This window comes from Mauremys reevesii, linkage group 2, assembly GCF_016161935.1.
Source record: "Mauremys reevesii isolate NIE-2019 linkage group 2, ASM1616193v1, whole genome shotgun sequence".
In the NCBI taxonomy this organism is placed as follows: Eukaryota; Metazoa; Chordata; order Testudines; family Geoemydidae; genus Mauremys; species Mauremys reevesii.
Window position 1 is genome coordinate 102027060 of NC_052624.1, and position 21602 is coordinate 102048661.

General features: G+C 39.6%; 1 protein-coding gene and 1 long non-coding RNA gene across 9 annotated transcripts in view; one reads left to right on the forward strand and one right to left on the reverse strand.

The window, feature by feature from the left end:
* C2H7orf57 (chromosome 2 C7orf57 homolog) overlaps nt 1-9538 on the forward strand; it is a 23226-nt gene extending 13688 nt beyond the window's left edge. For 5 of the 7 annotated variants that reach the window (XM_039524468.1, XM_039524471.1, XM_039524470.1 and 2 more), the window contains exons 7-10: nt 4746-4846; nt 5987-6123; nt 6789-6960; nt 9410-9538. In XM_039524468.1, coding sequence (XP_039380402.1) covers nt 4746-4846; nt 5987-6123; nt 6789-6960; nt 9410-9476 — 477 coding nt within the window. In that variant the 3' untranslated portion in view covers nt 9477-9538. The remainder of the gene's footprint in view (nt 1-4745; nt 4847-5986; nt 6124-6788; nt 6961-9409) is intronic. The other 2 variants (XM_039524473.1, XM_039524472.1) reach the window with 1 other exon arrangement.
* Nucleotides 930-21502, reverse strand: LOC120397869. Of its 2 annotated transcripts, XR_005594056.1 has the most exons (6): nt 21480-21502; nt 19629-19691; nt 15297-15362; nt 13394-13459; nt 11556-11700; nt 930-1228 (listed from the first exon to the last, which is right to left on the reverse strand). It is a non-coding gene; the product is annotated as an uncharacterized LOC120397869 (long non-coding RNA). The 2 variants fall into 2 exon arrangements; XR_005594055.1 differs by lacking the exon at nt 930-1228 and having other exon boundaries at nt 11267-11700.
* Nucleotides 21503-21602: the final 100 nt, after the last annotated feature.

Below are 21602 nucleotides of genomic sequence, written 5' to 3' on the forward strand. Positions count from 1 at the left end.
AAATGCAAAAATAAGCAGAGCATAAATAATGAAATGTGAGCATTTAAAAAATTATATTACTTAGTAATTGATGGTGTTTTTAAAAACATATGTAAAGAAATGTATTTATTTACAGCATTTTTTAATTATCAGTGTCTCCAAAAAAAGTTGGAACACTTTACACTGAAATGTACATAAATGACCCACTCTTCCATAAAATGACTTTAAAATATAGTAATAGTGAACCACAGTTACACAGCTTTTAATATTGTATCTATATACAGTAATAAGATTAGATGATTGTCACAGTTTGTAACTCTGAAACCTAAAATGTCTGTAGAGCCAGTGTGAAGTGATGAAAACAGCTAAGCATGACAGAGATATTTTTTTTTGTTCAGAATATCACCAGATTCTGTTATTGTTAGGTTTTGCAGAATGTTCCCATCCAATTTTTAAGTTCTCAATCATTTTGACTTTTATGAATTACACCCCTGCTACAGCAAGGCATGTATTTATGCCATGCCAAGAGTCCTAGATCACTGTGATAGCAGAGATAACTCAACCAATCACAACCCTTACTCTACAGCTAACTTTCATGCAACAGTTTCATTGGTTGTTTGAGAGAGACTGAACAGATGTTGAGTTACTTGGCCTAACTGCCACAGTTCTTCAAAACCAAGCACGCAACAACACAACCAACATACACAATAACTGCAAACACACATAGCTTCACATTTCCCATTAGCACAGATCAACAGAAATTTCCCAGCACAGCACAAGCCACACACAACAACAGAACCAGCACACACAATAACCCCCGACATCACTCTGAAGCCTACGATGTCTTTCAGTCAATGTGAAGCAAGCTGCAAGCATGGCCAAGAGCTTATTTTGTTTAGAATATCACCACATTCGATTGTCACTGGGATTCTCAGTTTATTACCCTCCAAATTTTTAATTTCTCAGCCATTTTTTGCTTTTTTACAATGACTTTACAAATTACACCCGTGTGATAGCTTGAGCTTTCAGCTACTAGTAATGTAAATAACTGTATTCCTTAGCAGAAAGCAAGTGACATTTGGCTTCATTGTCCCCGATAGCATTCTGTCTAGTTTGGCTTCTTTGAGTTGCTGCTGTGGTGGCTGTTGCCTGAGAAGCCCTGGAGACAGCTGTTTTATCCAAGCGGGTTAGCAGCCTGAATGGCTTTCAGATGATTCAGATATACTTAGCATAAAGGCAGCTGGAAAAACTTTTCATAGAGAAGAGAAGAATTATATTTTTGAACATAAATCCAACATCTATCCCAATTTAGTTAGATTTTCCTAAGATGAAGATTGAGCTGTTTCCTACCTGAGAAACCAAGATCTCCAGTTCATTTGTAATTTAAGGAAATCTTTGATTACATACAATTTGTTTCATGTTTTCCTATGAAATGCATATAAAATGAGAATTATCAAAATTAACTATGAAAATATGAGTCTTCCTTGATCACAGTCTGAGCACAAGACTACACAATAAGTATGGCAAAATAGCTTTTTAGTTTTCTCATTTCCATAATCAAGTAAGGTTTTCAGAGCTTCAGGAAGCACTTCAGTGAATTATTCCTTGGCCTTCAGCTGCAATGTGGATGTTTGTTGAAATTCAAGTAAAAAAAAAAGATTAATAAAAATCAAAAGCAGTAGGGTTTTGCCTATCCCTGCACTTTGTTTTCCCTGTCCTACTTTTTGTAATTGTTTAGGCTTCTCTTTTTTTTTTCCATCTTATGTTCCTGTTTCTTTCCACTGCCAAAACCAGACTCTTTTTCTCTTTCCATCTGCTGTTCATAATATACATAACCATATCAAACTGTGTTTCTGTGGTACTGTTTATGTAGGGTCGGGAGGATTAGATTTTTTATCAGCAAATTTCAACATATGTCGATTTCACCATACACACACATCAATGAAAAAATATTTCCATCAATACTAATCAAAATTTACAGATAGGCAAAGTAAGGGCTTGTCTACATTGCCCACTGGATCGACAGGCAGTGATCAATCCAGCGGGGGTCGATTTATTGCGTCTAGTCTAGATGCGATAAATCGACCGCCAAGCGCTTTTTCGTTGACTCCGGTACTCCACCGGAGCAAGAAGCACAGGCGGAGTCGATGGGAGAGCATCAGCCGTCGACTTACCGCAGTGAAGACACGAGGTAAGTAGATCTAAGTATGTCGACTTCAGCTACATTATTCACTGAGCTGAAGTTGCATAACTTAAATCGATTCCCCTCCCTTCCACCCCCAGTGTAGCTCAGGCCTTAGAAAAATGCTGCTTGAGATCTCATTAGTGTTTGATTTAAGGCTATTTATTTTGTATATTTTGAGCTGTGATGTTGACAGTTTGTGTTTTAACTGTTATAAAGCTTTAACTTTTTGAATTTCAGTGTCTACTGTCATTAAACAATTTATGGTCTGACCCCCTCACTGTGTGACTCTGCATAATTTCCCACAACTGTGAAAATGTAAATTCATAAAAATAAAAAAAAAACTCACAATGCTGATAATGAAGATAGAGGAAGGCAACAGTAAGACAGATTCATTGCACCTAAGAATATTACTTTGAAATATAAAGCACAAACAAATTACTTAGAAAAACTGAGCCTCAATTTTTCAGTACTTGATAGTGTAAGAGAAGTAAATTCTAGTTGTTTAGAATCAAAGTTCCTGGTCTGAGTAAAAGACACCATGACATAAAACTAGTATTCATGTAAACGCCTTTCATTTTGACAACAGTATCTCCCATCTCTTCATCTTTTTAAGCCCCAACTCTTCAACGATCATTTTGTCCACAGTGAAATAACCCCATCATATTACTCATTACCAGATGCTGGAATCCATCACCTTAGGTGAAATCCTGGCCCACTGAAGTCATTGAAAGTTTTGCCATTTACTGGGGGCCAGGATTTCTGGTCTTTCCACTTCAGAATCAGTACAAAAGCTCCATCCTAGACTTCATATGTCCTCCATTAAATAGAGGTGCAGGGGAAATGATCCAGTTCCTCACACTCATCAACTATTCATCTTTCCTCTTCCGCCTCTCCTCACCACCTCTCATTGTATCTTGTCTTTCACTGGCCTCCTAATTAGTACATGCTCAATCATTTCACATTTTTATTACACTCCTCTTCACTCATATCATATCACATCTGCATAGGCTACCTGCAACTTCCATAATTTACTTGTATTTAGCAGAATAAGCTGCATTTGTTTTGGAAGTGTTTCAATTATATTTTCATATGACTGTTACTATACAAAAATAAATTATATTGTAAGGCTTGCAACCTAGTTGCAATTTCTGATATTTATTATTTTGCACTTTAACAATTATATATAATCTTCTTGTACTGATCAGATCCAACTTGATATAGTATGGCTCCATGCCCAGTAGTACACAGCTAATTTATATAGCAATATACTTCTCTTCTAATCATCCAGTCTCAAAGCTTTCGTAATAATATGATAGCAGTGATCATATCTGTATCTTCTGGTGTGTTGGAATGTCACGGTAACTCTGACTTTCAACCAGCTACATAAGATATTTTAGTAGATAAAAATATGTTCAAATATAATTTTGGTTCTAATAATCTAAAGAAGATACAAAGAAGATCTTAAAAATTCTTAGAGATGATCTTTAAAAATTGGGCTTGTGCCATTTTTAGCTTATTTATAATGTATAAAGGAAGTTTAAAAGAATATTTTAAAACATCATTTCTGTGTTTTTTAACCTTAGAAATATTGGGAAAGTCAGGTTTAGTCTTTATTATTGCTGAAGGACCTCTGAGAGGTTTGGGGGATATTTATTTTGACTTCAAAACCTTAATTGAAGAGGCAAGGGTATTGAACCTTTAACCAAGACTTCCTTTAACCTCACTTGCTAATTAACATTTTGGATAAAGATGTGAACACATACAAACAGTTTTAAACAGTCCCATTTAGATTCCTGTCTCTCTGTAGTTACTCGTTGTCTACTCTCTTGGCTCTTTTTTATGTGACCATTTCACTAGGTCTCCAAGTATCAAAGAATATTCCATACTAGACTGAACCTGAATTTGCAGTGTAAAAAAACAAGCAGAATTTAAAAACCACCACCTTTCAGGTCTTCCTTATACATAATTAAGAAAAGAGAGCAAAAGCTCAGTTTTGAGGCCACCTTCAGTTTATCTATGTTATTTGGAATTTCCCACCTCAGATTAATATAGTGCAATGGCTTTATTACTGTCTGGGAGACCCTATGTTTCTTAACCAAATGGACTGTGGTTCCTAAACCAGGGATGAAACCTGACCCCACTGAAGTCAAAGGGAGCTTTGCTATTGACTTCAGTCAGACCAGGATTTAACTTCAAAGTTTTTTCATTTCTTCTATGCAGTGGACTGAGCCATGATGAGAAGCTTTGACTGCTAAATTTTAATTTGTCAGCTTAGTTTTAGTTAGAAATGTACTACAACTCTTTTTTGTCAGAGAGAAATGCTTATGGCTCAGCAGATTTATTAGTGGTGTCACTTAAAAGCCTACTAAAATAACTAGTGATAAATAAATAAGGTTACCTCATTTTCTTCAGTTTTATCATTTACTTCCCTAAATTTACTGCTAGAAATATGGTACCTCGAATTGTGCAAATACTGAAGATATTTAGAGCTACCAAAGTAATCCCTTTTTCTGATGTCCCCTGATCATGTATATTTCCGTAATCATAACATTGTTGTTAAATTAGGTTTTCTTTAACACAGGTAAAGCTTCCTGCTATAAACCCCAAATACCCAAACAGAATACCACCCTCTACTGCAAATAAGGAATTCCATGGGGGAAATAGGCTTTATTTTCCACCTATGTAAGTAGCACACACATTGTATTAACTAAAGCCCTGATTCTGAAAACATTTTAACTTTACTCACTTACATAAATGTTTGTAGGATCAGGGCTTATATCTGTAATGGGCCTGAGCTACCTTGACTCTCGGGCTACCACATGTACTATTTGAAATATTAAAATGATTTTATAAGTAACTTATGTCGTGTTATTTAATTTTTAGGATATACCATTAAATGTAACTACAAAATTGAAGAAGTAGGCACACACAAGTCAGTACATTCAAACCTTTTAGGTTCCTACAATGATGTTTATTGTGCACATCCAGTACTTTCTTGTTGTTGTTTTTTAAAACAGAAGACTTTTTAAAAAAATAGTGTTTGGTTTTGGTTTTGGACCATAATGTCCATTATCACTATTTGTATTAAAGTAGTGCACAAAGAATCCAGTTAAGATTGAGGCTGTTGTTTGGTCTGAGTTCTGTATAGACACAATAAGTTACCATCATGGCTTGAAGAGTTTACCATCTAATTTAAGACATGACACAAGTGGTGTAACAAACTATAGGAGGGAGAACCAGGGTAACTGATAGGAACATGCAATTACATCAATTAACTATGTGTATAATTAGATGGTTTCAAGTTGTTAAAGGAATACTTATTGTAATTATTATAATATACAAAGGAATAAATGTATAGTCCCAATATGTTTTACAATCTATGGTTAACAATTTGAACAAAAAACATTATGTATATATAACAGCAAAAATGGGAATAGAAAATGCCACATTTATGTAACTTTGGGTATTTCTACACAGCATTTGAGAGTGAGTTGCCTTTCTGGGTTGGCAGACATGGCAATGGAACTCAGGCTAGCCCTCTAAAAGCAATTGTCTAGACAGCGCTTTGAAGTTGCAGCTCAGACTGAAGCCTATGCTCTGAAGCCCACCCCTCTCCATAGTCTTCAGAGCTTAAACCGCAAATTAAAAGCGCTGTCTGTACAGCAATTTTTAGAGTGCTAGTATGAGCCTTGCTAGCTTGGTATAAGATGCTACTTTCCTTTCTGTAAAATAAAATGGTTGCTGCCAATTCTTTCTTATGTTTTATTTCTGAACTCTTGTCTGATATCTATTTTATTTATTTATTTATTTATTTATTTATAGGCCTGGTCAGAAAAACAATGAACCAGTAAACTTCAGCAAACTGCTTAGCAATGGTTACAGGGACGACTGGATTCAGCAGCGTAATGACTGGGAGAAAAAGATTCAGCAAACCTCAAAAAATAATGAGCAGCCTGAAGGTGAAGTGTATTGTGACTATTTTTTTTTCTAAAGTTAGTAACCAAGATTATCTCTATCAACTCACACATCTTACTTTTGAATATAATTACATTTACATTTTTTATTTTGCTCTAACTATGCCAGCATGGGCCCAATTTAAAAAATACATGTGACTTTAATTGTAGAGGCGAAGTTGTCAGTGACTTTATATATCTTTTAAGTTGTGAAAGTATGCTTTGGTTTTGTCTTGTGGCTAAATTCTGCTTGCTTTATTTACCTAAGAGATTGAAGAGATAGAACTAGTCACCTGCTTAAAGTTAAACAAATGTTTAAATACTCTTCTGGATCCTGGCTTAGGTACATAGAACTTGGTTCTTAGTCCTTTTCTGAAATCTCCATCCCAAACACAGCAAAAACCAACGGTTTGACAGGTAGATCAATCAGTGTCATTATGCAAAAACTAATTCCTGTCTGCTTTTGAGTATGGAGGTTTTGAAGAAATGCTGTTAACGTGAAAAAATCCAACATCAGCAAAAGAAAAACACAGCTATGCAGAGCTCATGCTTTAGATTTAGGTTGGTTTAAGAATTTAAAAATTTGTTTACTCAGTTTTTTATACACTCTCTGTTAATTTTATTATTATGGCAACTTTAGTAAAGTGTTATTTCTGCATTATTTCTTGCAGAGACTCTTCTTCCAAGTGAGTACCAGAAGAAAATAGGAAAGAAGCAGAAAGCTAAAAAATATACATTGTCATTCAAAAGAAAAACTGTTGCAAAAATAAAGGATGAGCCCAGATCTCAATCTGGACCTGAAATAAGTGCCCCGCCTAAGAAGTCACTCTTCAAACTCAACATGTATGCCACCCCAGTCCCTATCCACACAGAACGCATTGCTGTCTTAAGAGAATTAAAGACTTCATTAATCAACTAAGCAACCTAAAAACTTTTCCCTAACACAAACATTTAATGTTTTTATTACCCTTGATTTTAGATTTTATTTAACACGTAACACCTTTTCTTCCTGAATTTTTCAACTATTGGGGTCTTTGTATGTGGAAATTTAAGATTACTACATTATTAAATTTCCAACTTAATTTTTTCAGTGGAAGCAGGTTTGTGTGCGAGCCTAGGAAGGAGCATCTCAGGAAATGAAGGAAAGGTGCATACACTGAGTCTCAGAGCATGCATGTTTTTAATTTTTGATTTTTGTTTTACTGTAGTGTATCTGAAACTTGGGGCAGGTTAGGTAGGGTAGCTTAACCTGTCAACCTCTGACTCAAGGTATGTGTGAATAGATGTTGCCTCAGCAATGCAGGAATTTCAGGGTAATGGCTAGTTGTTTGATTCTCTCACTTTTACTTTTATTTTTTTAATTAATTTATATAGTGGGACTTCAAATAAAATTTAAACATCAACCATAAAAGTAACAGACATAGTATGAAGAGTGGTGAAAAGTAAATAACTTCTACTGTGTGTGTGTGTGTGTGTGTATGTATTTGTGTGACAGATTTCTAATGACTTGAGATGCCTTTTCTAGCTGTAATTAGTTAGTTAAGGTGAGATCATGCTTGTTTTTTCTCCCAGTAGATTCCTCCCACACTGGTATAGTTTCTCTTCCAGTATGCAAAGGAGAGGGGCTAGATAGTACTGGCAGCAGGTCTGACTGACCCCACATGAGTTGTATCTTTGGGCAATTTTGGTCTTGCCCCCTTCATGCTGGGAGGACTATTTGCTGTACCTTCTTCCATTCCCCTCCACCTCCCACACCCTTTCAAAGGCTTAGTGCTGCCAGTCAGTGGTGCTGAAGCAGTACATCTCTTCCCACTTCACAGCAAGGCAATGTCATAATTTAGAACTTAGGATACTACCACTATAATTGCTGTGCACATTTACTGGGTGCCAATTAGGTTAATGGCTACAGCACCATCTTTAAATTGTAACAGTCCCAAAGTACTAACTTCATAAACTGACAGGTCCATATAAACACCTAGCACATTGACTGGTGATATGTAAATTGCCAGAAAGTATCTAGATTTTGGAGTTCCATGGTATGTGAGAGAGATGGCAAGTTGTCAGTGATGTAGTTAGCCAATTGGTATTATGTCAGCTTGTTAAGGGTCTTGTTTGGAGTTATGTGCAGTGACAGTGAGAATGAGGTGTTTTTAATTTATGACTTTAAATTGAGTAACAACTATGCAAAGAAATATCTAAAAGGGCACAGGTGTTGAAATTTCCCTAGATTGTGATAGTGTAAATCTCCTAATTAAACATAACCTATTCCATATAATTTAAGATTAGTTAGAAAGGGAGGATAAACTGTTTTATTGCATGGTATTAAGCTATTAAAGTTCATATATTGCTGGCTTACTTCTCAATTTCGTATTCCACATAATAATCCGTTGGAAAATTATATGGGATACAGACATTAGGACGATTATTTCTACTTTTGTCTTTAGCACTTACTTTTCCCCCATTTGCTATCTTTTTCTATCTATCCTTACCCCCCCCCCGCCAAACTTTTTTTTTCTGTCTTTTTTTTTTATCTTGTTCCCTGCCTCCTCTTGTTACAGTTGCCAACAGTAGTAGTATGAATCAGCTTTATATATAGAAATGGGGCTGGAGGGTTACAAGTGTAGAGCTCTTCTGCAATTAAAGTGACTTTCACTGACTAGGATTGTAAATTTACATTTAAATCAAGTTATAAATTTTGCCCTTTCCTTAATGGGTATGGAGCATCTCAGATAGAGCACAGCTACTGTGATTCCACTGCACAGTTGAATATCAGAATATGGGGGCCCCTCACAGAGAGTACGCATTCCCACAAGAAATGGAATTCAGCTCTGCTTGGGCTCCCTTCATACTTTCATGGGCAGAAGTAGTTTAGGGGCATCATACAGCTGGAATAGCGGATCTACAGCTAGATATCTCCACTGGCCATTGACTTCCGCATAGGCACTAGGGTCTGTCCACACTGAACTGGCAGAATCAGAGTCTTAGTTAGTTTCCTTCTGCAGCTGGCTTCATGTGTGGACCACTGCTATATCTGATGCTGTTTTGCCGCTTGTCCACCACACAGGATGCATACAAGTGAGTAGTGGATAAGGAAGCATTACAGGGCATTGATGCTTGGTCAGAGAGCAGCAGTGTATCGCAAACTTCGCATGTAGCATTGTCTTCCCCCCCGGTCACTTGCAAATATAGAAGTATTAGACTTTGTAGGTATTTTTGGCAAGTGAAAGGTTAGCATTTGGCCATATTGTTTTATTGTCAGTTGTCATCTAGTCTCTCATTTTTTGTATTGCAGGTTCAGAGACATCCCAGCCCGAATTGACTCCAACAGACAAGTAAAAGCTGCAGCTTCAGAGATGTAATAAAGATATTAATATTTTAAAAAGAGCATCAAGAACAGTAAAGCATGATATGGCTTATGAAACAGGCTCCTATGTTTATAGGTTGATATTTGTTAATTACATGTATCTAACCATTGTAGTTAAATTCATCCCTGGTGCAACTTCTTTACTTCAGTAGCTTTACACCAGAGATGAAATTGGTTCAGTGCTTCACTCCAGCAAGTTTTACAGTGTAGGCAATAGCTACTGCAGTATACATCTAGGTCTGGTTTTAATGTCATGTCAGCATACAAAATTGAAACCTTTATTATCACTGGTTCCACCAGACTATTACTATACTATTACCATCAATTTGCCTTTCATTAAGGTTTCATCCACACACAAATACTGTACCAATATAATTAAAGTAGTACAATACCCCGTACTGTGGACACAGTTATGCCGTTAAAGGAAGGGGAAGTATACTGATGTAAACATGTCTACACTAAAGATTGTACTAGTATAACTACTTAGATAAAATCTCACACTCCCAACTGAAAAGTTATACTGGTACAAAAACTCTTAGACAAGATTTACGGCTTTCTTACAGCACTGCGGCACTGCACCTGCTACATAATTGGTTGATCAGTGGCATTGCTGCAGGGACAGGACCAACTCAGCAGATTCTGTAGCATCATGTATCATAGTTTTGCATGTTTTGCATCACTGGAAGTGGTTCAATAGCGCAAACAATGAGACTGATCTGAGCAATACTTGCTGTCTGCACTTAAAGCCTTTAAAGTCTTAATAATTTTGTATGTCTTGTAATTTTGACTGGGTCAACAAAATTCTATTTAATGCTAGAGTTCTGTGTTGTTGGTTCATATTAAGCAAAAAAACAGTTATATTTTTGAAATAACAATGCATATTAGTGGTAAAGATGTTACTCTGAAAGCTGGGATGTATTAACAATGTTCAGTACCGCATTTTCACATTTACTTTTGTCTGTTTGAATTAGGGTTTGTCCCTTGAATCCCATAAATCATACAAACATTGAATCTGTTTTAGTAGATTCCACTAGAGAATGGACATAATTTTGGATTTGGCTCATTAAGAAATTTCCTTTTATACTGTGGGGAAAAAAACAAAAACTATTACTACAACTGAAATGTTAATTTGGTTATTTCCTTTTCAGAATATACTCACCATTCATTGTACATCTGTTAATCCAAAATTAAAGGTTTTAAGTCATATTACCGAAAAAAGCATCTGTCTGAATGCAGTGTTTTCTGAATTAGTTTGCATTCATTTAGCAATACTTTTTAATTAGTTTGGTAAGAAAATTGGTTAGACACTATTATAAAAGTGGGCCTATTACCAATTCAAAGCCAAAAAACATAGAGTGAAATCCTGACCCTATTGAAGACAGTGGGAGTTTTGCCATTCACTTCAGTGGGATCAAGACTTCACTTACCATTTCAAACACCAGTTCAGGTTTCTAAATAAATGGCAAACGTATTTATCACATAATTTACAAAACTCAAGTCCTTAAATAAATCTTATAATGTCCACATAATAAGCAAACACATTCTTATTAAGTATAAAGAACTGCATGAATTTTCCCAGGAGATTTAACTATTTGGAAAGGTTGAAAAGGTAGTAACAAGCTATTTCTCAGAAAGAGGAAGACAAAAAATGTCAGCTGAAAGTCAGAATTTCAAATTCAGAGCAATTTCTTTGTGACCTATAAATCAAAAATAGTTCGACAAATTTTCTTCCTGCTTTGCAGAAATCTTTTGCCTTCAGAGTAAATGTGGAAATTTTGGGCCCAAACACATCCCCAAAATTATAGGGATGCTAAAATAAGACTTTATAATGAAAGCTTGTTACAACCTGAACCATGCAGAGGCTACTGCCTCTCTATAATGATACGTGTCTTTGGGAGAAAGGGAATTTGTGTGTGGAAATTGTTTACATATAGCAGGCATATTGTGAACAATTCTGTATCAGGATTTCAAAAAGGTACTATAATAAGGTATATATTTTGTATAAGAGCTCCTGCTTTATAATGGACAGATGGTATGGTCAGTTACAAAATGCCATACTGGTTGTAGTACCTACCTGTAGCTCCACAAAGTGTTCAGGAGAATAAGTACTCTATGCAGCTTTATGAAAATCTTGTAGAACGATACACTCATAAATTTCTCCAAGCCACACCCTGGGAAATCAGCATTTGTCAGCTGAAACAGCATTGTAAACTGTATGCCTGCTGACAGGATTACATCTATTGTTAGTGTCTGAAAAGAATGACTACCTTACAGTACAATGGACAGTTCTAGTTGTACATTTCTAACAGTGATGACCTATGACCATAAGATCAATGTCATTCATAAAAGCCTCAAATTGTAAGAAGTAATATTGTCATTTAATCTCCTCTTTTTCACTATAAAAGAAACCCCTCCTGTATTAAGTGGAATGTTCTTCAGTGCTCATTGTCATGGGCTTTAGTGAAGGAAAACAAGAGGAAGAGAGAATGAAAATCAGAAAAGGGAGGAAGTGGGAATAATTCTTCAAATTTAAGCAATCCAGCTATAGGATGGCTATGAGCAAAGTCCACCTTTAAATCCTTTACATTTTTGCTTACTGATGTTGTGGGGGTTTTGTACGGCTATGGTGATTTGTGACCTAAATACTTAAGATAGATATTGAACTTCTTTCAGTCTGTTAAACAGGCTCTTAATACCCTGTCAAATTTCCTTTTAAGGAGTTCCCTCCAAGAACATATATAGTGGAATTGAGTAAATAATGAGTGAGAAACAACTTATTTGAATATTTTCTTAGAAAAATGTTTTGAAATTAATCAAATTATTTGTTTGTAGTCTCTGATACAGACTGCCAAAAAAATCTATCATTTAAAGGAACTGCTATAGAGTATGGTAATCTATTTAATACTGTTAGCTTGGACAGGGGAATTATAAGCAAAGCAAAGGAGTCTGGTTAGGCCTTCCTTTTCTGTATTGCTCTTTGTTTCATAGCTGTAATATTTCCTCCTCTCTCATCACACAGCTCTATCCAAAATTTCCCAAATTAATTTAAAACTCTAGGTTTGGGTACATAAGTCCTCTTCCTTGCCATTTACCCCTCTGGTAGGGTTCTTACCTAACAATTTTGTGTAATGATTGTAGCAGGGGAATGGAAGTCAGGCTTCACCATCTGTTCCTGACTTGGCCACTGAATCACTCCGACCTCACTCTGCCCTATCTAACTCAATTAAAAGCAGGTACATCAGGGGCTCTCAAATTCCTCCCCCCCCACACACACACAATGTGGCATCCTTATGGCATTTTAGAGACTAACAAATTTATTTGGGCATAAGCTTTTGTGGGCCATGAAAGTTTATGCCCAAATAAATTTGTTAGTCTCTAAGGTGCCACAAGGACTCCTCATTGTTTTTGCTGATACAGACTAATACGGTTACCACTCTGAAACCTGTCATTTTTTTCAGTGTGTAGACTACATTTGAATAGAGAGAATGTAAATAGGAGGGTATAAGACAATTGCTTAACATCCCTGTAGCATCCCTTACTTGTCTAAGGTTATTTTTCCATATATTTGAATATACATTTAGCTTCTTTAAAGTGATTTAGCAAGAGGAAACGAGAAGATTTTACGCCATGCAACCAGCCAGCAAGTGATGGACCACAGTCTGAATAGCACTGGGGTTACAATATTAACTGCCTTTAATACAGTATCACACAGTAATTTTGAGAATTTTCATCTTTGTAAAACACTTTGAGATCCTTGAACTGAAGTTATCCTTCTTGTAAACCTTGTACAATGAAGGGCTAGAGCAGAAACATTCATTTCAGACTGTCCCATGAAGATCTAATCAAAATATGGTAAAGAAACAAGTCAGAGGATTTTGGACTAATTGAATTTTTTGTAATTATTTTACTTACATTCACTTGTCATAAGCAGGGTTCCCTCACTCTGGATTTCTTGCTGCAAACAGTCCTTACACACTCCTGCATAGGTTCAAATGCTTTATTTACAATTTGCTACCTAAGGGTACGTCTACACTACCCACCAGATCGGTAGGTAGCAATCGAGCTATCAGGGATCAATTTATCGTGTGTAGTGTAGACACAATAAATCGATCCCCGATCGCTCTCCCATCGACTGCTGAACTCCAGCTCGGCGAGAGGCAGAAGCAAAGTCAACAGGGGAGCCACGGCGCGCCACGAGGACGCAAAGTAAGTAATTTTAATTCAATCTAAGATACGTTGACTTCAGCTACGCTATTCTTGTAGCTGAAGTTGTGTATCTTAGATCAATCTCCCCCCACAGTGTAGACCAGGCCTAAGTGCTTGTCCTTCACATCCCTAAACGACGTAAATTATACCAACCTAGTGGACACTACTATGTTGGCGTGAGATCGTGTTGTGGGAGGTGGAGTAATTAAGCTGAGGGAAGAGCTTTCGCTTATTCACATCCCTGAGCAACGTAAGTTATACTGAAGTAAGTGGTAGTGTAGACCTGGCCTAACTGTTGTAGAGGTAGCCTGAGACCCAGGGCTTTTCTGAACATTCCTTCTAGACTTCTCTCTGCACCTTGTCCTGTCTCTTTTTTTACCTGTCCTCAGCTGGTGAGCTAAATCCCCTTGTTACTTTGGTTAATCACCTGGTGCTTAATCAATTATCTCATCAAGTTGGCCCATTTGAGGGCACTTACAAAGTACACAAAGTGAGGTCAGCCTTAGGCTACTCTACAAATTCATTTGACAACGTGAGCCTTATTTACTTTTGGGCAGATTTTCAAAAGTTCTCAGCCCTCAGCAACTCCTGTTGAAGCTCCTTGCTGTTGAGCACTTTTGAACATCTGGCCACTTCCTGTAGATACCGAAGTCAAAGGTGAACACTTTTGAAAATCTGACCCTTCATGTCTTAAAAGGTGAAATGGTTATATAGTGGTACAGGAGTCAACCCCAGAAGTGGTTGCCTTTAAGGAGTACATGATGTTATTTCTTTTCTTTTTTGTATGCGTAGTATACAGCATTCACACATACACAGAGTTAAAGTTGGTAAGTTATTCTCACCAAAGTAACCACTTATGAGTCTCGGAGAAGCATTATTTATTGTGCTTATCCATCAAAAAAGTATTAGTTCATTCAAGTGGTTCTGCATATTCACACTTAAGATTTTGCGCCACCTAGAGGTGCCTCATGGTAGAACCTTCTACAATTAATGTCTCTTAGATCACAGTTTAGAAAACCTTTGTTCTAATCTACTTTTTACCTTTTGTCAAACTCACAGGTCATTTTTAGGTCCCTGTCCTGCATTCCTTACAGTCAAGGAGAGTTTTTCTTAGTGAAGAGTGTGGGGTTGGGCCCCAAACTCCCTGCCCCTGAGAAATATATATATCTCCACTCCTATCACATCTTTATCATTTTCCTTATTGAGATAAAGAAAACGTTTAGTTTCTCAGAAGCATCTGTCACGTTCTCCATATAGTGTCACAAGGGGCCTGAAGTCTCTCTCACAGCCCTCTTGTTCTTTAAATACTTGGGAACTTTTTTCTTGTTTATTTTTGTATCTTTTACAATTTTTCACTTCTGTCTTTGCTATCCTGATGGTTCTTACATTGCGTTTACTTTAAATATACTGTGTATTTTCTCAATAGCAATCATATTATTGATTTGATTTTTTTAACTTATACTCCTTTGCAATTCGGGTCTCAGATATGGGTCTAAGTGCTTAGGTCACACAGGAAGTCTGTAACAACACAGGGAAATCTCCTGAATCCACATCCTCACTATTTTACACTGAATGACTGAATAAAATATATTTGTTTTCAGTACCCTACATTTTCTCCCAACACCTCCACGCAAAGCCTCTTCTCCTTCTCCAGGTAATGCATCAGCTTTTTTTTCTGCAAAATACTGTTGTATAATTAGTATTTATTTTAAGAAAGTAGCACCCTTTTAATACCCAGATTGTAAGTATAATATGCATATTACAGTTAACTGTTTAATTTCTACCAAAATACATATTCTTATTGCACTACTGGTGTACACAGACTTGTTCAATTGGTGAGCTGTGGCAATTAAGTAACTGGTTCCCAGCCCCAAAGGGGTTACATTGAGTCACAACCTGATATACAGAATACTAAATACAGAACACAATAGCAGGCAGTATTGTAGTTGAAGAATAAATAACCTTTAAGGATTTTTTTTAGCTGGAGCTTTCAAATTATAATGTTAAAGAATACTTTCTAATTAACTTTTTAAGTTCACATCTTTAGGTAAAGAGTTGTAAATTGAATATGTTCCTCCATTTCGTTCTACGAAGTGCATATTTTTCTAACTTTTCATTAGCCTCCAGTAGTAAGTATCCTGGAGACCTCTTTATGTGCCTGAGAATTCTTGTCTGAATGTTCTTGTGACAAAGCGAAGCAGCAGTCTTCAAAGGTTTACAAGATCCCAGGCTATCATGTAGCTGGGTGGGTTATATAAGAAAAAGAAAGTTAAGCAGAAGGGTGTGTCCTCTTTTTTTTTGGCAGGTGGAGGGAGGCTGTGCCTCTGGGGAGTATAGTCAGCATTTGTCAGAGTTTCTGTTTGTTGTAGTTAACTGGAGTTACCTATGATCCAGTTGCCTAACTCAAGTGAGAATAGCTACATTGCAAAATAATATGCAAGCTGTTGTGTCCACACTGATGCTGCACCACCTTGTGTGTGCTGCTAGTGTTTCTGGGGGCTTGTCCCAGGGTTCTTTGCACTGCAGTAAGCGGAGCCACTTTATGAATTCTTTCCCAGGGAATTGTGGGAGACTGTGTCTGTCCTTTCTGGACAGATTGTAGGAACTGTGGGAAGGGATTGGAGGCCTAGAGGCATTAGAGTGGAGTTAGCTTGTGTCCACATTGCAGAGTGGTCATGTTAGCTGCAGATGAGCTGTGATAACTTGAGCTTTAGGTTAAAAAAGACTTGGGCATGGTATTTGCTTCCCTTCCTTGACTGGTGAAACTGCCCACCAGTATACAGTTCTGTTAGTTCTGGACACCGGCTGCTCTATTTACATGGGTCATATGGGGTTTATAAATGGAATTAACTTCAGTAAGATACTTCTTGGCAGTAGATTGCTTCCCATCTACAACTCTGAGGGAGCATTTAAGGAAGCTAAGAAGCTCCCACATCTTCATTATGTCTTCCCTGAAGGAGGCTGTGAGGTGCCTGATTCCTTAGTCCTGAGTTGTGATATTTACAAAGAAGCCCAATAGTGGTGGTCAATTTCCTTTAGCCTATGTCTGCACCGCAGCTTGGAGCAGGCCTCCCAGCCCAAGTAGACAGACTTGTGCTAACAGTGCTTGAGTCAGCATATCAGCAGAGCAGCACTGAGGGAGGCTACTGAGAGCTATAGTCACCCTAAAATTTGCCTTAGCCCCTCCATAGCCACCCCGTAGCAGTTGTTGTTGTGCAGCTGCCCAACTCTGAAGGCAGAGCAAAGAGAGCAGCGGCTGCTGGCCGGGCGTCCACCTCCAGCAGCAGTGGAGAAGTAAGCCCAGGCGGGAGGCTGGGGTGCCCGAGAGCAGCCCCTCAGCCTGTGTCCCTGCCTGCCAGGGTGCATCGCCCAGGGTGGGTGGTGGGTCCAGGGCTCCCAACAGTGGCCTGGACTGACCCACTCTGGCCCAGGCTACTAGGCTCTCCCCCCCGGTCACTGCTTCCTGAGGACTCTGCTGGCCCTGAACTTGGATCCCCCTACCCAGGCAGGTCTTATCAGCTGTGAGCAGCCAGCACCCTGTGCTGCCTCACTCCAGCTTCCAGCCTCTGACCTGGGCAGGGGGAGGGGCCATGAAAGGAGTAGGGCCATGGAGGGGATGAAGTCTCATGGTACGGGGAGCGCAGCCCCCCGTGAATTTTCTGTCTGGCCCATCTCGGCCCCCCCACCAGGAAGAGGCTGGTGCCACCCCTGAATATCCGAGTGGATGTTGTGACTCCAGTTGCAGCTTGTTCCCTGTAGGCTTGAGAGCCCAAGGCCCAAGGTCCATTCTGCTATTTTGAATGGGCTAGCTCAAGCCAAGCCCCACTAGTGCAACTCAGTCTACATGGGGGCGGGGGAGAGGCTCGCTCTCAGGTGCACTGTAGACATACCCTGCAGTGATCTCTCTGACTGACGCAGTTCTTAATAATACGAAGTCTAGGAAGGAAACAAAACATGGAGACAGCAGGAGTGATCGGAATTTTTTTCTTCTCACCCAGTTTCCTGCTGTGCCAATCAATTAATAAGAGAAGTATGTTTAGGGAAATGCTGATCTTCCTGTCTGCAAGAACACAAGTATTAAAGGAAATGATTCTGGAGCAATGCCAATGGTAAGTGAGCAAGAACCATTCAATTAAATAAAATCCATCCTACAAAAATCTTATTTGTAGAGAGGCTCAACTGCACTCCTCATTGTTCCATTTTCCCAAATATCAAATCTGACATCCTGTTTACAGATGCAACCTATTTATAGATATTTTTATGGTACTCATCACCATCTAAACATATGCCCGAGTGTTGAAAATCTGGTTCTGTGGTGACACAACCTTGCTTAGAAATGAAACAATTCTCTATTTTAAAGGGAAAAACTGATTCCCCCCCACATTATTTCCAAAGCTGATATATGTATCTTTTAAACAGCCCATTCTCCTGTCATACTTGGGTCAACGTGGATTAAGATTGCTAACGTTTTAAATTATCTTGGTTCACCTCCTTTGTTTCCTATTAATAACACTTCTGCTTTTTTGCCTAAGCAGGGAGGGAATTTAAGCTTCAAGATCAAACTTGGTATTATATAACTATATCACTTAATTTGCAATAATAAAGCCTTAACAATTGTATAAAAACGTAACATAATGATTTTCCTAAGTCTTATTATCTATTAATCACACAATATTTGTTGTAGAATAATGAAACAGTATCAAATTCTCTCACTGAGCTATTTTGCTCTTTCAAAAGAGCAATGTGATAGGTCCATTAGGTAATATTGATATTTTGTTCAGAAATTCACAGAGACCCAGTAATTGTGCTCATGTGGCTTAAGAAAATTTTGGGTATGGCATAAGGAAAAAAATGCTAGGTTTTAGAACAGGGGTGGGCAAACTTTTTGGCCCAAGGGCCACATCTGGGTGAGAAAATTGAATGCAGGGCCATGAATGTAGGCTGGAGCAAGGGATTGGGGTGTGGGAGCGAGTGCAGTGTGCCAGGAAGGGGCTCAGAGCAAGGGATTGGGGCACAGGAAAGGTGCGGCGTATATGAGAGCTCAGGGCAGGGGGCTGGGGTGCGGGAGGGTGCAGGGTGCGGGAGGGGGCTCAGGGCAGGGGGTTGGGATGCCGGAGGGTGCGGGTGCAGCAGGGAGCTCAGGGCAGGGGGTTGGGGTGCCGGGGTGTGTGGCAGGGGGTTGAGGTGCGGGAGGAGTGTGGCACAGAGTTGGGGTGCAGGGTGCAGGACGGGTCTCAGGGCAGGGGGTTACAGTGCAGGAGGGGGCTCAGGACAGGGGGTTGGAGTGCGGGGTGCAGGAGGGGTTCAGCTTACTTGAAGCGGCTCTGGGGTGGCAGTGGCACGCAGTGGGGCTAAGACAGGCTCCCTGCCTGCCCTGGCCCCGTGCCGTGCCATGCCACTCACTGAAGTGGCCGGCACCATGTCCCTGCGGCCCCTGGGGGAGGGTGGGCAGAGAGCTCCGCACACTGCCCTCATCTCTGGGTACCTCCCCCAAAGCTCCCATTGGCCACGGTTCCCCATTCCCAGCCAATGGGAGCTGCGGGGGGTGGTGTCTGCAGGCGAGAGCAGAGCACAGAGCCCTCGCCTCCTCTCCCCCCTTCCCCGGGGCTTCAGGGACCGTGGTATCGGCCGCTTCCCAGAGCAGTACGGGGCCCACAGCACCACAGGGGTGGCAATCCCACGGGCTGGATCCAAAGCCCTAATGGGCCGGATCCAGTCCATGGACCATAGTTTGCCCACCCCTGTTTTAGAAGGAATCAAGTCAGAGGATACCTGAACACATGGCTACCTTTCATTAGTTATGCAGAAGGTAAGGGCTAGCACCTTTCTAGAACTTTTCTCATTCAATTCCTATTGGTTCCCATTTGTGTGGTATTATGGTATCATATACACATTGTTGGTAAAATTCTCTTAATCATAGAAATTAGAAAGGTCATTTCACCTATCATCCTGTTGCTAGTGCAGGATTCCACCTGGCAGTATATTCTGTAATGCTTTGTTTAGTCTAGTTTTAAATATATTTGCACAACTTTACCTTATTGGGTTACACTTTTGCAATAAAGTTTGCATATAAACTCCCAGAACATACCCTGCACATATGAAACACGTACCATGCACACAATTGTTTCCTACACTCAATCCCATAGTCCCTTAGGCTCTACTGCAGTCCACAAAACTCCTGGAGAACCCTGTAGGCACCTAAACTTACTCAGTGCCTAAGTCTTCAGTCTAGAAGTTCTCTAAGTACCTATGGTTCTGCCTGTGGACTACATGCCCTGCTGCCTCCCTCTAGGGAACCAATGCCTATCTCCTGCTTGGGCCCCAGAGCAGTTCACAAACTGGGAGAAGGCAGGTGTTTGGCTGCCTACATCACATGTGGGCCCCTATCCAGTGGGTAAACAGAGGCTGCCTACCAGATTGGATCCCATTCAAAATCTAACTGGAGGAGGAGGTGGTAATGTGCCCACTTTTTAACTTTTAGTCCAGTGGTTAGAGCAGTGTTTGCCAAACAGTGGGTCCCAACCCACAAGTGAGTCACAAGAAAGTTCTAGATGGGTCGTCAGACTGCACTGACCCTTCACTGGCCCCTGCCCTAGCAAACAAACATTTGTCTCAGCCTGATGCAAAGTGGAGGCCCCTTGGGATGGGGAATGGGGTGTTGGAGAGTGAGTTAGTCCCAGCACTCACCCCAGGGGATGGGGCCTGGCTCCCTGCTCCAGGAATTGCAACCTTGTCCATGGGGTCACAGCGCCACTCAGGTTTGGACCAGCCGCACCTCTATCATGAAGGTGCCAGGCCAAACCTGAGTGGTGCTGTGACCTTATGCACTAAGTCACAGCACTACTCACTCTGTCATGGTGGAGGTTGGCCAGACCAAACCTGAATGACGCTACAATGCCATGCACCAGGTTGCAGAGCCCTCTGATCAGCATTTCCTATTGGCTAGATTAGGCAGTTTCCCTCTAAGCATGCTAGCTTTTGTGGATTGCTTTCCTATCTCTCCCCATTCATTGCATAGGGAACCTGAGCACCTAATGCAGTGTTGTTTTTGTGATTTTCTAGGTATCTAAAAGGTGCCGTTATGTTCAGTGTGGCAATGACTAAGTCCCTTTGTGGACCAAAGTCAAATTGTTTAGATACATGGTGGTATATATGCCATCAAATCTAGTTTATACACTATATGCAAACTCTAGAAAGACATTGACATGTGTGCTTACACTCACTCCATACACATACATGCTGGCTCAGAGCCTGATCCCATTGAAACATATTGCTTACACGGCAAATCCCCCATTGACTTCAAAGGGACCTGAATTTGTACTACTGTATACACATACTGTGCACATTTGCATAGTACACACACATCTACACATCCTGTTAAACATAAAATTATGCAGTGCTGTTGTAGCCATGTCTGTCCCGGCATACTAGAGAGACAAGCTGGGGGCTGTAATATTCTGTTATTGATCCAGTAACAGGTAACAGAAGTTGGTCCAATAAAATATATTACCTCCCCCAACTTGTCTGAAACAAAAGTAAACACACATCTCATTGTGCACAGTCACATACATCCAATTCCCCTCAGTTAAACATATCCTAATATAGACAAGGCCAAATACACACAATTTGTTACACTTGTGTGTGTATTGGGGTATGTACAGTTTTAAACACACAATTATATACACTTGTAAACACACACACTTCCTGATACACAATACCCATCTTACCACACACGTAATTAACACTCCCTAGTCCATTCAGCCACACACACACATACATTCCCATTACCCACAGTGACTTGCACAGTTACAGCACGCACACGGAATGAAACACACAAGTATCCTGCTGTACACACACACTCATACACACCCTTTGTTGCATGCACACACGTCACAGACACATCCTGGGAAACCAC